Source organism: Sorghum bicolor, chromosome 2, assembly GCF_000003195.3.
Source record: "Sorghum bicolor cultivar BTx623 chromosome 2, Sorghum_bicolor_NCBIv3, whole genome shotgun sequence".
NCBI classification, from domain to species: Eukaryota; Viridiplantae; Streptophyta; class Magnoliopsida; order Poales; family Poaceae; genus Sorghum; species Sorghum bicolor.
In genome coordinates, this window is record NC_012871.2 from 68,194,880 (window position 1) to 68,205,784 (window position 10,905).

The 10,905-nt window shown below is 49.7% G+C and overlaps 2 protein-coding genes across 3 annotated transcripts; one reads left to right on the forward strand and one right to left on the reverse strand.

Moving 5' to 3' along the window:
• LOC8080701 lies at positions 2,324-3,478 on the forward strand. The gene has a single exon (XM_002460676.1). It carries the CDS (start codon positions 2,324-2,326, stop codon positions 3,476-3,478), a length of 1,155 nt encoding a protein of 384 aa, XP_002460721.1.
• LOC8077460 lies at positions 3,873-9,468 on the reverse strand. Of its 2 annotated transcripts, none has more exons than XM_021454681.1 (8): positions 8,321-9,466; positions 6,775-6,884; positions 6,612-6,680; positions 5,908-6,498; positions 5,305-5,587; positions 5,092-5,239; positions 4,404-4,494; positions 3,873-4,223 (listed from the first exon to the last, which is right to left on the reverse strand). In XM_021454681.1, the coding sequence occupies exons 1-8, from the start codon at positions 9,227-9,229 to the stop codon at positions 4,106-4,108; spliced, it is 2,319 nt and encodes a 772-aa protein (XP_021310356.1). In that variant the 5' UTR covers positions 9,230-9,466; the 3' UTR covers positions 3,873-4,105. The 2 variants fall into 2 exon arrangements, with proteins under 2 accessions (XP_021310356.1, XP_021310357.1); XM_021454682.1 differs by having other exon boundaries at positions 3,894-4,223; positions 6,612-6,671; positions 8,321-9,468.

Below are 10,905 nucleotides of genomic sequence, written 5' to 3' on the forward strand. Positions count from 1 at the left end.
CTAAACAGACCATTTTCGGCACATATTATATTGTTATTATATTTATGAAAGCGGATCCAATGTGTAGACACGAAGAATTGATGGAGTAATGAGTAATGACGTGTCCTCCCTCTCCTCTCGCGCACGTAGCCGAAGCATGAACCGTCTGCTCGAAGGCACGAAATTGTCATCCAAGGGTTGGTGAAGGCGTTCTGAATTCTAAAACAGACAAGCAGGTAGAGCCATCATAGAGGTTGGTGTGTGAAGGCAAAAGAAAATACCGTGCTAAAGTGAACCAAATTTGAACAAGACTCTGTTAACATCGTGATCCGTATACTGTTATTGTGAGATGCTTGGTGGATATCTGCCATGTGATTTTTTTTTCTTTTTGACAGAACTCAGGCATGTAAATTATGTGGGTGTAGTGTAGGCTGTGCTTGTTCTGCACGCACGCAGTGTCATTTTCTGCTAGGATCACGGCACGACCTCTCCGGATGAAGTGATAGCCTTGTGGCGATTGTTATTTCTATGTGGCCGCGCCTTGTTCGCTTGAGTTTATCAGCCGAATCTGTCAATCATTTAGTAGTGTTTTTCTCCCACAACAAATCAACTAGTACTTTCTGTCATGTACCAGACAAACAAATAATTGTTAGAAATTATCGCCTGGAGAGGCCACGGCCACCTCACCCGCCCTGGCCCTGCCACTTGTCACCGGCGACCTCACTCCTCCCAGCTCAGTCGTAGGTGCACGGCGCCCGGCGTGCCAGCTCAGATCCTGACATTGCAACCGCTCGCAATACATTATTCTGGCCGTCCGATCGGCGCCACTGCCGAACGAACACGTACAGCTCCGACGACATCGTCCTCGCCGGTTTTCAGCTACGGGCAGCGTATTTCTTTGCTCTTTGTGTATGCCGTCCCCATCCGTGGACTCCAAGAGAAGTTTTATGGTCGCCGGCGTCATCAGACCGGGGACATGAATACATGGCTGCTGCACTACTACTGCTCTCTATCACCGTGACAAAAAATCCATTTCTATATGTTCTTCAAATTCTGCAATTTCTTTTTTATTGTTTGGTGAGATTCACATATACGACAAATCAAGTGTTTTATGTTGCAAGGCTTTGTGTGTGTGTGTGTGTTTTTTTTTTTGAGGGGATGTTGCAAGGTTTTTTATTGCATTCACCTGTTTGACACACATTACGATCGGTTATATGGACCTATCTAAGGATGGATGGATGATGGGTGTGAATGTGAACTCTGCAGACGGACTCGTTGGTGTCGATATATATAATATAATGAGCATGCAACACATGGTACATAACCACACTGTCGCTAGATGGAGCCCGGTATTAACCGGGTCATTTTCGACCAGCTGGTGGCTCTCTCTCCCTATCATGTTACACGTACGGGTTAGCAAATCAGAAACCTCGTCGTGCGTACCCCCTCTTATCTTTGTTTCTGAACGAACATGTCGTACCGTCTTGATTGCAAAAACTATTTCCCAAAGTCAAGTCTTCAACCAAACGATAATGGTCTCTGCAACAAACTAGCTGGTACACCGCTATGGGATAATATAAGTCACGCTAGCATTGTGATCGCCTTTTTTTCCCCTTCTTTTTATTTACGATTACAAGGTGACATAAGCATGCACGGGTCACTACACCTACGTACACTCGTGTACCACATCCACACGTCCAGACTCCACAAGTCCAGAGTGTCTCCATGTCATGTTGACATCAAAGCACTATACTGAAGTAACTGGGCCTTTTATTTCGACGGCCCAGGTTAGTACGAGGAAATTAAAATCAATGTCGCAGCCTGAGGCCGATAAGTGTACTATGTCGTTCCTGTGGATAGGGTTCTCGTCGCTGTCAGAGTCAGCACATGTTGGCATAGCTCGGATCCGGAGTTGAGAGCTTTAGCCTTTAGCGCGATGCCGGCATATAGGTTTTTTTGATTAATGTTCAAAAAGGCTTCAAATGTGTATATTTAGCTACTAGGACAGCCTCTCTGTTCGAAGGCCCATAAGGCCATAACCCATAAGTCGTGCCGAGATGTCCCTGCTTCTCCAGTTCCGGCCCATGAAAATGGTTCCAGCGTGGTGACAGCACCAGGACACAGGAATTGAATACTGCGCGCCATGGCAGGATCCGCCGAAGTGGGCACGAACGCCGCCACCACTAATGCGCTGCGCATGCGATGCGTGCCACCCACCACTCTCCCCTCCCTGTCCCTGGTGGCCTGGTGTCAAACCCAAACCCATAACCTGATCGCCGTAGCTCCGAATCTCCGATCAGTCGTCTCGCGCACCACCGCAGCTAGCACGCGCCAAGTCTCAACCATGGCGAGGGATTCCACTTGCGAAGCGTCCTGGGAAGAGGCCGCCTTCCGGTGGCAACGGCCACAGCGCCCGGAGGAGCCCGGGGTGAGGGACGTGGCCGTCGACCCCTTCTCGCTCCGGCAGTTCTCCCGCGTCGACATCGACCGCCCGCTGCCCATCCCCGCCGTCTCCGTGGACCACCGCCGCCGTGTGTCGCCGGCCCGGTTCCACGGCGCGAGGAGCGTTCCTCCGGCGGACTCCGCGTCGTCGTCTCCGTCCCCGTCCCCGTCCCCACGCGCGTCAAACGCCGGCGAGCTGAAGGCTCCCGCCACGCCGACCTGGTGGGATGGCGCGCGCCCGATCGCGCCCTCCGGAGCGCTGCCAAGGAGCAAGCTGTCCGCCGGCGGGGAGACGGAGCTAGCGGACGCCGGGTTCGACGTTCGCGTTCACTTGTCGTCGACGGAGCGGAACAAGGTGAGCGAGCCGCAGCGCTGGGGCAGCGATGTCCCGCTGATCGCTGCTGCTGCGGACGCCGAGGAGTACTCCTTCGGCGGCTACCCCGCCAAGGACGGCCGGGGCAAGCACGCGAAGCAGGCCGGCAGAGCGCCGTTCACGTGCTGTATGTTCGTCCCGGGGCTCACCAGGAGGATCAAGCCTCCAACGTCCACGGCAACGGCAACGGCAACGGCAACGGCAACGGCAACGGCGGCGGCACGCTCTTCTTCATCGGGCAAGTTCGGCAGCACCGCCAGCACTGTGCAGCTGCAGCCCATCAACCCAGTGATCCCAGGCACGTGCTCGGCTCGACCCAGCACCATGTCGCTGGCCGTGTCGCTCGAGCGCTTCGACTGCGGCGCCATGTCGACGTCATCGTCCCCACGAGGCCTGGGCCTCGACGACGACGACGGCGAGGACCCCTCGGCGTCGTCGTCCTACTTCGACCTGCCGCTGGAGCTGATCCTGGGCTGCGACGCCGAAGACGATGCCGACCTGCCGGTGTGCGCCGCGTTCTTGTTCGACAGCGACGGCATACGGAAGAGCGTGCTCAAGCGGAGGCTGGAAGCTGACGCCGGCTGGGAGCCGCGGCGCCCGTCGTTGGGGAAGGTGTCCATGGACGCGTCCGTCAGGATATCGAACGCTCATGTTCGGGTCTCCCTGAAGTCTAGGTCACCGTGAAAGTCCTCGCCGTCGACGAAGCGTCCTGCAGGTGGCAGACAGAATTTTTTTCAGTGCGGAGAACCCCGTGCACTAGCTGTGTGTACAACTGTGCATAACCTCATGACGGGCGGCATTAGCTTTTGAATCCCAACTCTGTCCAGCGATTCCATGTTCATTTTTCAAAACTTTTGAAGTACTTGCTATTCCTGCATGCTAAATCTGAATTCAAAGTTTCACGTTTATTTGAACTAAATGCCAGTCCAGCGAGGCAGATTCAGCAGCAACGGCTTTGTTCAAATAGGCCGAAATGACTTGTATCCAGGCCGTGAGTTCAATCCTGTGCGCAAACAGAATCACTACATTCTCGCTGTGAACAAATACTGTGATACATACAGAATACAACCAAGAACCATCAGAAACAGGATCAGCATTATGATTAGAACTCTGTTTTCTTTTAGGGAAATACAAGCACACCGCTCTTGAGCAAAAAAGACATATTTACATTTCTCCAAGAACTAGCTCGTATATCTTTAGTGGTGGTTATCAAAAGGTAAGAAGCCTCCTCAAAACCAGGGCTTCGCAAACTCCACATCTAAATCTGGGAGTGCCGGCTCTTTTCTCTTGGCCTTTTCCTAAATCCTAAGCTCAAAAATTCAGCTGCGCCCGAACAACATCATCAATAGGAGATTGACAGATTGGGCAACTCCTGCCGCTCATTTTCAGCTGATCGGCACAGTCAAAACAGGTGCACACATGCCCACACCTGATGCATCATAAGGAACGCGGTTAGAAGCACTTCACACACCAATTTGTGCACTTCAGACTATTATTAGGTCTGAGGTTCGTGTGGATAAAGATGTTACGAATCATAACAAGAATAAGATATGACTTCTTGATTAAAGTTACTCAAAGTACGAGATGATCTATCCCTGCAAATCATTACCTGTAAAGTAGAGAGTCAACTTGCATTCGATGGCAGATGCAGCAATCACCCCTTTTTGCTGCTGTTGTGTCGGGTTGGCTTGGCATCAAACCTGTTCACGAAATGGCATCAGAAAAAAGCATGAAGATGTGCATCAATGATTACAAATAAAATACAGTCAAGATGGTAGTAATGGATGGTGGGGCACTAGCAAATAACCAAACAAAGTTCATATGGTTGTTCACAGACTTCATTGCACAATCAGTTAATTCATCAAACTGGACCAAAAGTACCATACGAAGCATTGAAGATATGCAGCAGTAGGCTGGTCCAGGCCAAGATCTAAGCAACAAGACTGCAGCACATAGTCTTGCTTCAAAGACTTAAACAGCTCCTTCCCTCTATTGTTTCCCCAAACATAGCTATGCCCTTCTTTCTTGAGACCTCAGCTGACTGGACTTTTAAGACAACCTAGCTCACTTTCTCTGGCAGCTCAGAAAAGAGCAGAGTGTGGCCTTGAAAGCCAATTGTAACATTTCACACTGAGGCTATGCGTGATAGTTACCATATTCTATATTTCTTTCTTTTTGCAAAGAGATAGGAGCAGTTCCTATTCTATATGGAAACTAGGTTTCTTTAATAGAGTGCTATTTTTTCTTTGTTGCGTATAGAAAACACAAACTTAAAAAAAAAATGTGGCACAACTCACCTGCCTCACGAAGTGCACTGCACACCTCTTCTTTAATGGAGTGCTGCATCTTTACTTGGGATGCAATACAACTTTCCACCAACTTCCGCAGTTCATATATTTCATGATGAATCTGGGACATTTCACCCCTTACCCTGACTTCCATTTCCTAGGATAGAGAATATGGTAAGAATATAACTTTCCACAGTTGACATTAAGCAGCAACTCACTTACAAGTAAATTTTGATTATCGTGATGTTGACTTCCAAATGAAGAATGCTGCCAGCTCTCTTGCTGATGAGCTCCAAGATGTGAGACAGGAGCTAATGAACATGGAGCAGATGCCTCCTTATCAGCATCATGAATTTCATCATTTTGTCTCCAGTACATGCGTTCATCATAGTATCCTCCAAAATCATCCATCATCTGTTGTTGCCTTTGTTTTTGCAGAGCTGTAAGCAACAGCTGGTTCATTTTATTGCTGAAGTCACTCTCAAGAGACTTTGAGACCTTTTTGCTGCAGGAAATGAAAGAGATAGCATGAATTGATTCAGTTAAGCCTGTAAAAATATAAGTCAAGCACATGCAAAATCATTTGAACAGTATGATAACCATTTTTAACAAGGTGGCAAAATTATTTTGATGTTTGAACTTCAGAAACTAGCTATATAAAGCTACTATTGCTAACTGGTAGTTTTGAGATGAATGCCAAACTAACAAAAGTAGAATGGCCCGTATGAATCCCACTGCTGTCACCAATGTGGGGATAATGTGTGATTAAATGCATCTGATTTTGCAAAAGCAATATGCAAAACAGTTAGACTGGGACCAATTTACCTCTCGAGAAGGTTGCAAATGTCAGCATTGCGTGACAAAGCACGATAGTCAGATTGCGTGACAACACATAGTGATCTCCATGAGTTTGGGGAGTCTATCCAGGGGCGATCATTGAATTGAATCTGATTATTATGATTCTCAATATCACCCATTGTATCCTGATGCCAGCTATCCGGACTCATAGTGTCTATTGGTGCAGGCCAACCTAGGCTACTTATCCATAATCCTCTCTCTTCCCAGGAACCATTTATGCTTTGGTTGTCTTCTTCGCGTAGATTATCTCCTCTAGATGATGGGGTTTCTAGTTCATGCAACGTGCTTGTGGTGCTTGGGGAGATATCTTCCACAAACTGATTCTCATCGATAGTACTATGCTCACCATACCTTGCAAAGTTTGATGCTTCAGAATAGTTCTGACTATGAACACAAAAGTTTTTACAATCTTTCTGAGACGTATCCCCCTTGGTTTTCATCTGCTCATCACACTGTAGATTTCCTGAACCATCAACAAGGCCTTCAGCGGATACATCAGTTGACTTTTCCTCAGCTGGAACTCTATCATTACAAAAGTGTTCGTCAGGCCTGCACTTGCTGAAAAGAACATTTACAAGAGGCATTGGTTAGCAATAATAAGGCATAGACCAACAAATATTTCAAATTAAGTATAACTTGCTCTACCCAAGCAATGCACTCTAATTATTTACCCATTATTTTGTTGGCTGTAATTGTTTGCTTCTCGTAAGTTTGTGTCCCTGCTATCATACCTGCACCCACTATTTGAAGAAATAAAATCAGCTAATGTCTAGCTCTCTACATGTCCACTAAACTTCCTGGAAGCTCAACTCGTAGACATGAATGTGATAATACCTCAGCTCGCCCACATGTTTTGGTTGGTGTGGCCTCACCGGTTTTAGTTGACTCCACAGTTCATCCTCAACTGTACCTCTCTGGCGTAACAATCTCAGACGAAGCATGGACTGCAAAGATGTGAAACAGCATCTGGAATCAGCTACAGTTGAATACTGCACAGCGTGGTAAAATGGAAGTGCAGCTTCTCCCATATAAGAAAAAAAATTACAATGCTCTATGATGAGAGAACATTTATACAATTATTATTCCATCAGAAATGACAGCATCAATAGTTCACTATGATTTAACCAATCTTTGCCTCAGGGGAAAGAATATTCTTTTTGATGAAAAGGAAAGAATGCTTTTGTCCTTGAGAAAAGAATAATGACACAGAGTATTCTTGTTATGTTTGTTTGTGCCCAGCATATACAATTGGATCTCAAGCAATCAAAATACTTGCACAATACTATCCACAAACAAGGGCTGCTTCTAAAACTGGCAATGTCCGCAACACATCATATCACTGCTGACAAGCCAATGAACCTGTGTTGTGTTTTTACAGCAATTCAGCTTTCATTGGTGCCAGTACCATGCACATCACTATTGGCAAGAGTTGGAGTAAAGAATAACCAAAGGGGTTCCAAGTGACTGAACGTACGGTAACAACTAAACCAAACCTAAAAGACAATGGCATTAAGGATTGTTGAAATTTGCATGGTACTTGCTCTTAACAAACCACCAGGACATTACTCCTATTTATTTGCCTCAGGTACATGAGATGATATACCAGCAATGAACCTGTCAAGTCATGTGGCCTCTTGACCACAACCGTGCAGCACCCACATCTCCAATAACATGTCAGCTTGTGTACGAAACAGAAGAGCCAGACAAACGGGAGATGTTACTCGCCCCAGACATCTCAACCACTAGATATGCAGAGTCACAACCTGTAAACTGACCCATCACTGCTGTCTTAGATGCACACCTCCATTTCATCCGTGTTTTTGCAAAATACAATGTCAAGTTTGCATCTTCTTAATTGACTCCCTTTTTTCTTCTGGTCCAAAAATGACAACCTAACAGATCTGTGAAACGTGAAAGTGAAGTACTGTCCATGTAGCTGCAAACAATTTCAGGATCTTTTGGTGGAACTTTCTATATAATTGCCCCAGAGTCCCAACTGACAAATAAATAAGCAAATAAGACTAGGTGCATTTTTTTTCTTCGGAAAAAAAAATATTTAACGGTAAAAAAGTTTAGCCCTCAATTTATTGTATATTGATGACTTGTCAACGAACCCGACGAAACAATGCAAGCACGATAATGGACTTCGCACATGACATTGATCAGCAACGCCAGTTGGGAAGGAACCGATCCACCAAACTCTCATCCGACGCCATGTGTGGGAGTCAGAATGAACAGCTCCCACCATTTTGGCTCGCTTTGAAACAAGGATTTGTGGATCGAGAAACGGAACAATATCCGAGTGATGATGATTAATAAGTGTGACAAGTACATGAGACGATGATCCAAACCGCAGAACGCGACAAGAAGTGGAGGTTACCTGGATCCTGCCCTTGTGCGCGAAGCGGGACACGGCGTGCCTCTCGGCGAGCGCGGCGACCTCGCGCCTCCGTCGGTGCGCCATGGCGGCGACGAGCTCCTCCATGGCGCGGCGGCCGCGCACCGTCCGGACGACGAGGTGCGGCGGGCGGGGGCAGTTGATCGCGCCCGTCGGGTACGGGTACGGGTACGCGCACTGCGAGGAGGCGTCGCGCATGCGGGCGGGCGACGGGGGCGCGGACTGCGAGAACGAGAGCTCGGACTTGGCGACCTCGTCGAGCTCCTCCTCGGGCAGCGAGGACGCCCCGCTGAGCTTCTTGACGATGCATCCGACGCGGCCGCGCGGGGAGCCGGTGTCGGAGTCGGAGGCGGAGGCCGCTCCCGGGTCGGCGGCAGCGGTGCCGGGGCGCGGCGTGACGGGGCCGATGGCCTCGATCTCGCGCCAGCGCTGGATGAGCGACGAGGCCCGGGGCCCCGCGGGCGGGAGCTCGGAGGGCGCGCTGGTTGCGCCCGCGGCGGCGAAGGCGGCGTTGGCGGCCGTGGAGGAGGCGTCGGAGGGCGCCGGGGACGGCTCCCGGAAGACGGCGGCGCGCGCGGTGACGGGGCGCGTGGCGGAGGCGAGCTCGGACAGCTCTGCGTCCCTGGCGCGGCGGGGCTGGTCGGCGGGCTCCGGCGCGGCGCTGGCCGTGACGGCGGCGGCCGCGGCGGCCCATCGGTCGAGGATTTGGCGGCGGCGCCTGGGCGTGGGCTCGCTGGCGGAGGAGGAGGAGGAGGCGGAGCCCCCGGCGGCGGCGGCGTCCGGGGAGGAGGTGGAGACGAGGATGTTGAAGAAGCCCCTGGACGGGGTGGGACGGGAGGGGTCCCTCCATGAGGCGGACTCGTGGGGCATGGCGGCCACCGAAGAGGCCATGGCCGTGGGAAAATGGAGCGGGAGGCAGGGCGGGGGGAGAGGTGAAAGCCGCGCCCGAGGCCGAGGGGAACGGCGGGCGGACGCGTGTGCGGTGGTAGATATAACCGCGCGGGCCGCGCGCGGCCCTCCTCGCGCCCTGCCTCCCTCCCTCTGCCCCTGCTCGCTATTTTCGCGGCGGAGACAGCAGCAGGGGGAGGTTTCGTCCGCTCCGTTCAACCAGTGGAAAGGGAGGGAGGGAAACGGCAGGCAGGCGAGCGAGTGGATTTGATCAGCTGGCTTGGCTCCGCTGGCGGCCGCTAAATTTAGGCGCCGCAGACGGGGCCGCCGTCCGCCGGGACGTGAGTGCCGTTCTGGTTTACGTGTGGTGGCGTCGCGCGGGCGACGGGTTGCCACGTGGTTTACAGGGCGATGTCGTCGCGTCCAGACCGGTGCTTTTGCTTTTTTTTTTTTTTTTTTTGAAAGATAGACCGATGATTTCGCTCGCGCCCGTCCAGGGGTCGGGCAACCTTGGCGGGGGGCAGCCCTTCCCGGCCTCGGCCCTTTTTTTTTATAAGCGAGGGTCCCCAATTTCCATCCATTATTACGCATAGGAATGGAAATACTCCAGCGTTTAGAGAGTTTCAGAAAAACAACAGTAAAGGCCAGAAACGTGCCAGAGCGACTAACAGAAAGACAACAGCACGACGTCGAGCACATCGCCACAGCACTGGAGGCAGCTTCTTCACTTGGATGTGCCTTGGTCCGTCATCGTCAGCTTCCTTGATCAACTGGGTGGCTTGTTCGGTAAACCTGTGGCTGCGGAGCTGCAAAGAACCAAGGAACAATAATCTCCTGTAGACTAGAGGCCAGCACAACAAAGCTTGCAGCTGCAGCCATTTCGATCGGGTGCGATTAGGCTTTGTTTAGTTGGTGAAAAAATTTAAATTTGGCTACTATAACACTTTCATTTGTATTTGACAATTATTATTCAATTATAGATTAGCTAAGCTCAAAAGATTCGTTTCACAAATTATAGTCAAACTGTATAATTATTATTTTTTATCTACATTTAATACTTGTGTCTAAAGATTTGGTATGAGGTGGATTTTGGTTGAACTAAGGTCTTGTTTAGTTCACGCCAAAAACCAAAAATTTTTTAAAATTTTCAGTCACATCGAATCTTACGGCACATGCATAAAGCATTAAATATAGACAAAAAACAAAAACTAATTGTATAATTTAGTTGTAACTTATGATATAAATCTTTTGAACCTAGTTACTCTATAATTGTATAATAATTATTAAATAAAAATGAAAGTGATACGGTATCCAATCCAAAAATTTTAGAAACTAACAAGGCCTAAACAAGACCTTCGCAACAAGCTCGAGGCGAAGAATTCGTGGCGTTCCCCGGGGCGCGGTGGGGCAACAGCCAATGGCCGTGTCGCTGGGGCTTCGGTGAGTGTTCTCGCTCTCGAGGAGAATGTAAGCACAGCGGCCTACGATTAGGGCTACATCCTGTCCAGATCTTCAAGCTGGTCGTCAGTCCAGTCGTCTGAAAAGTTGTTGTAGTACTCCAAAGCCACTGCCCAAAAGCAAGGACGTGCGTTCTCCCAAAAGCCCAAAAGCACCTGCACCTGGCGGCGTTTTGCTCTCATTTCCAGGCACACTCATCGGTTAGATCACCCAGGCGCTCA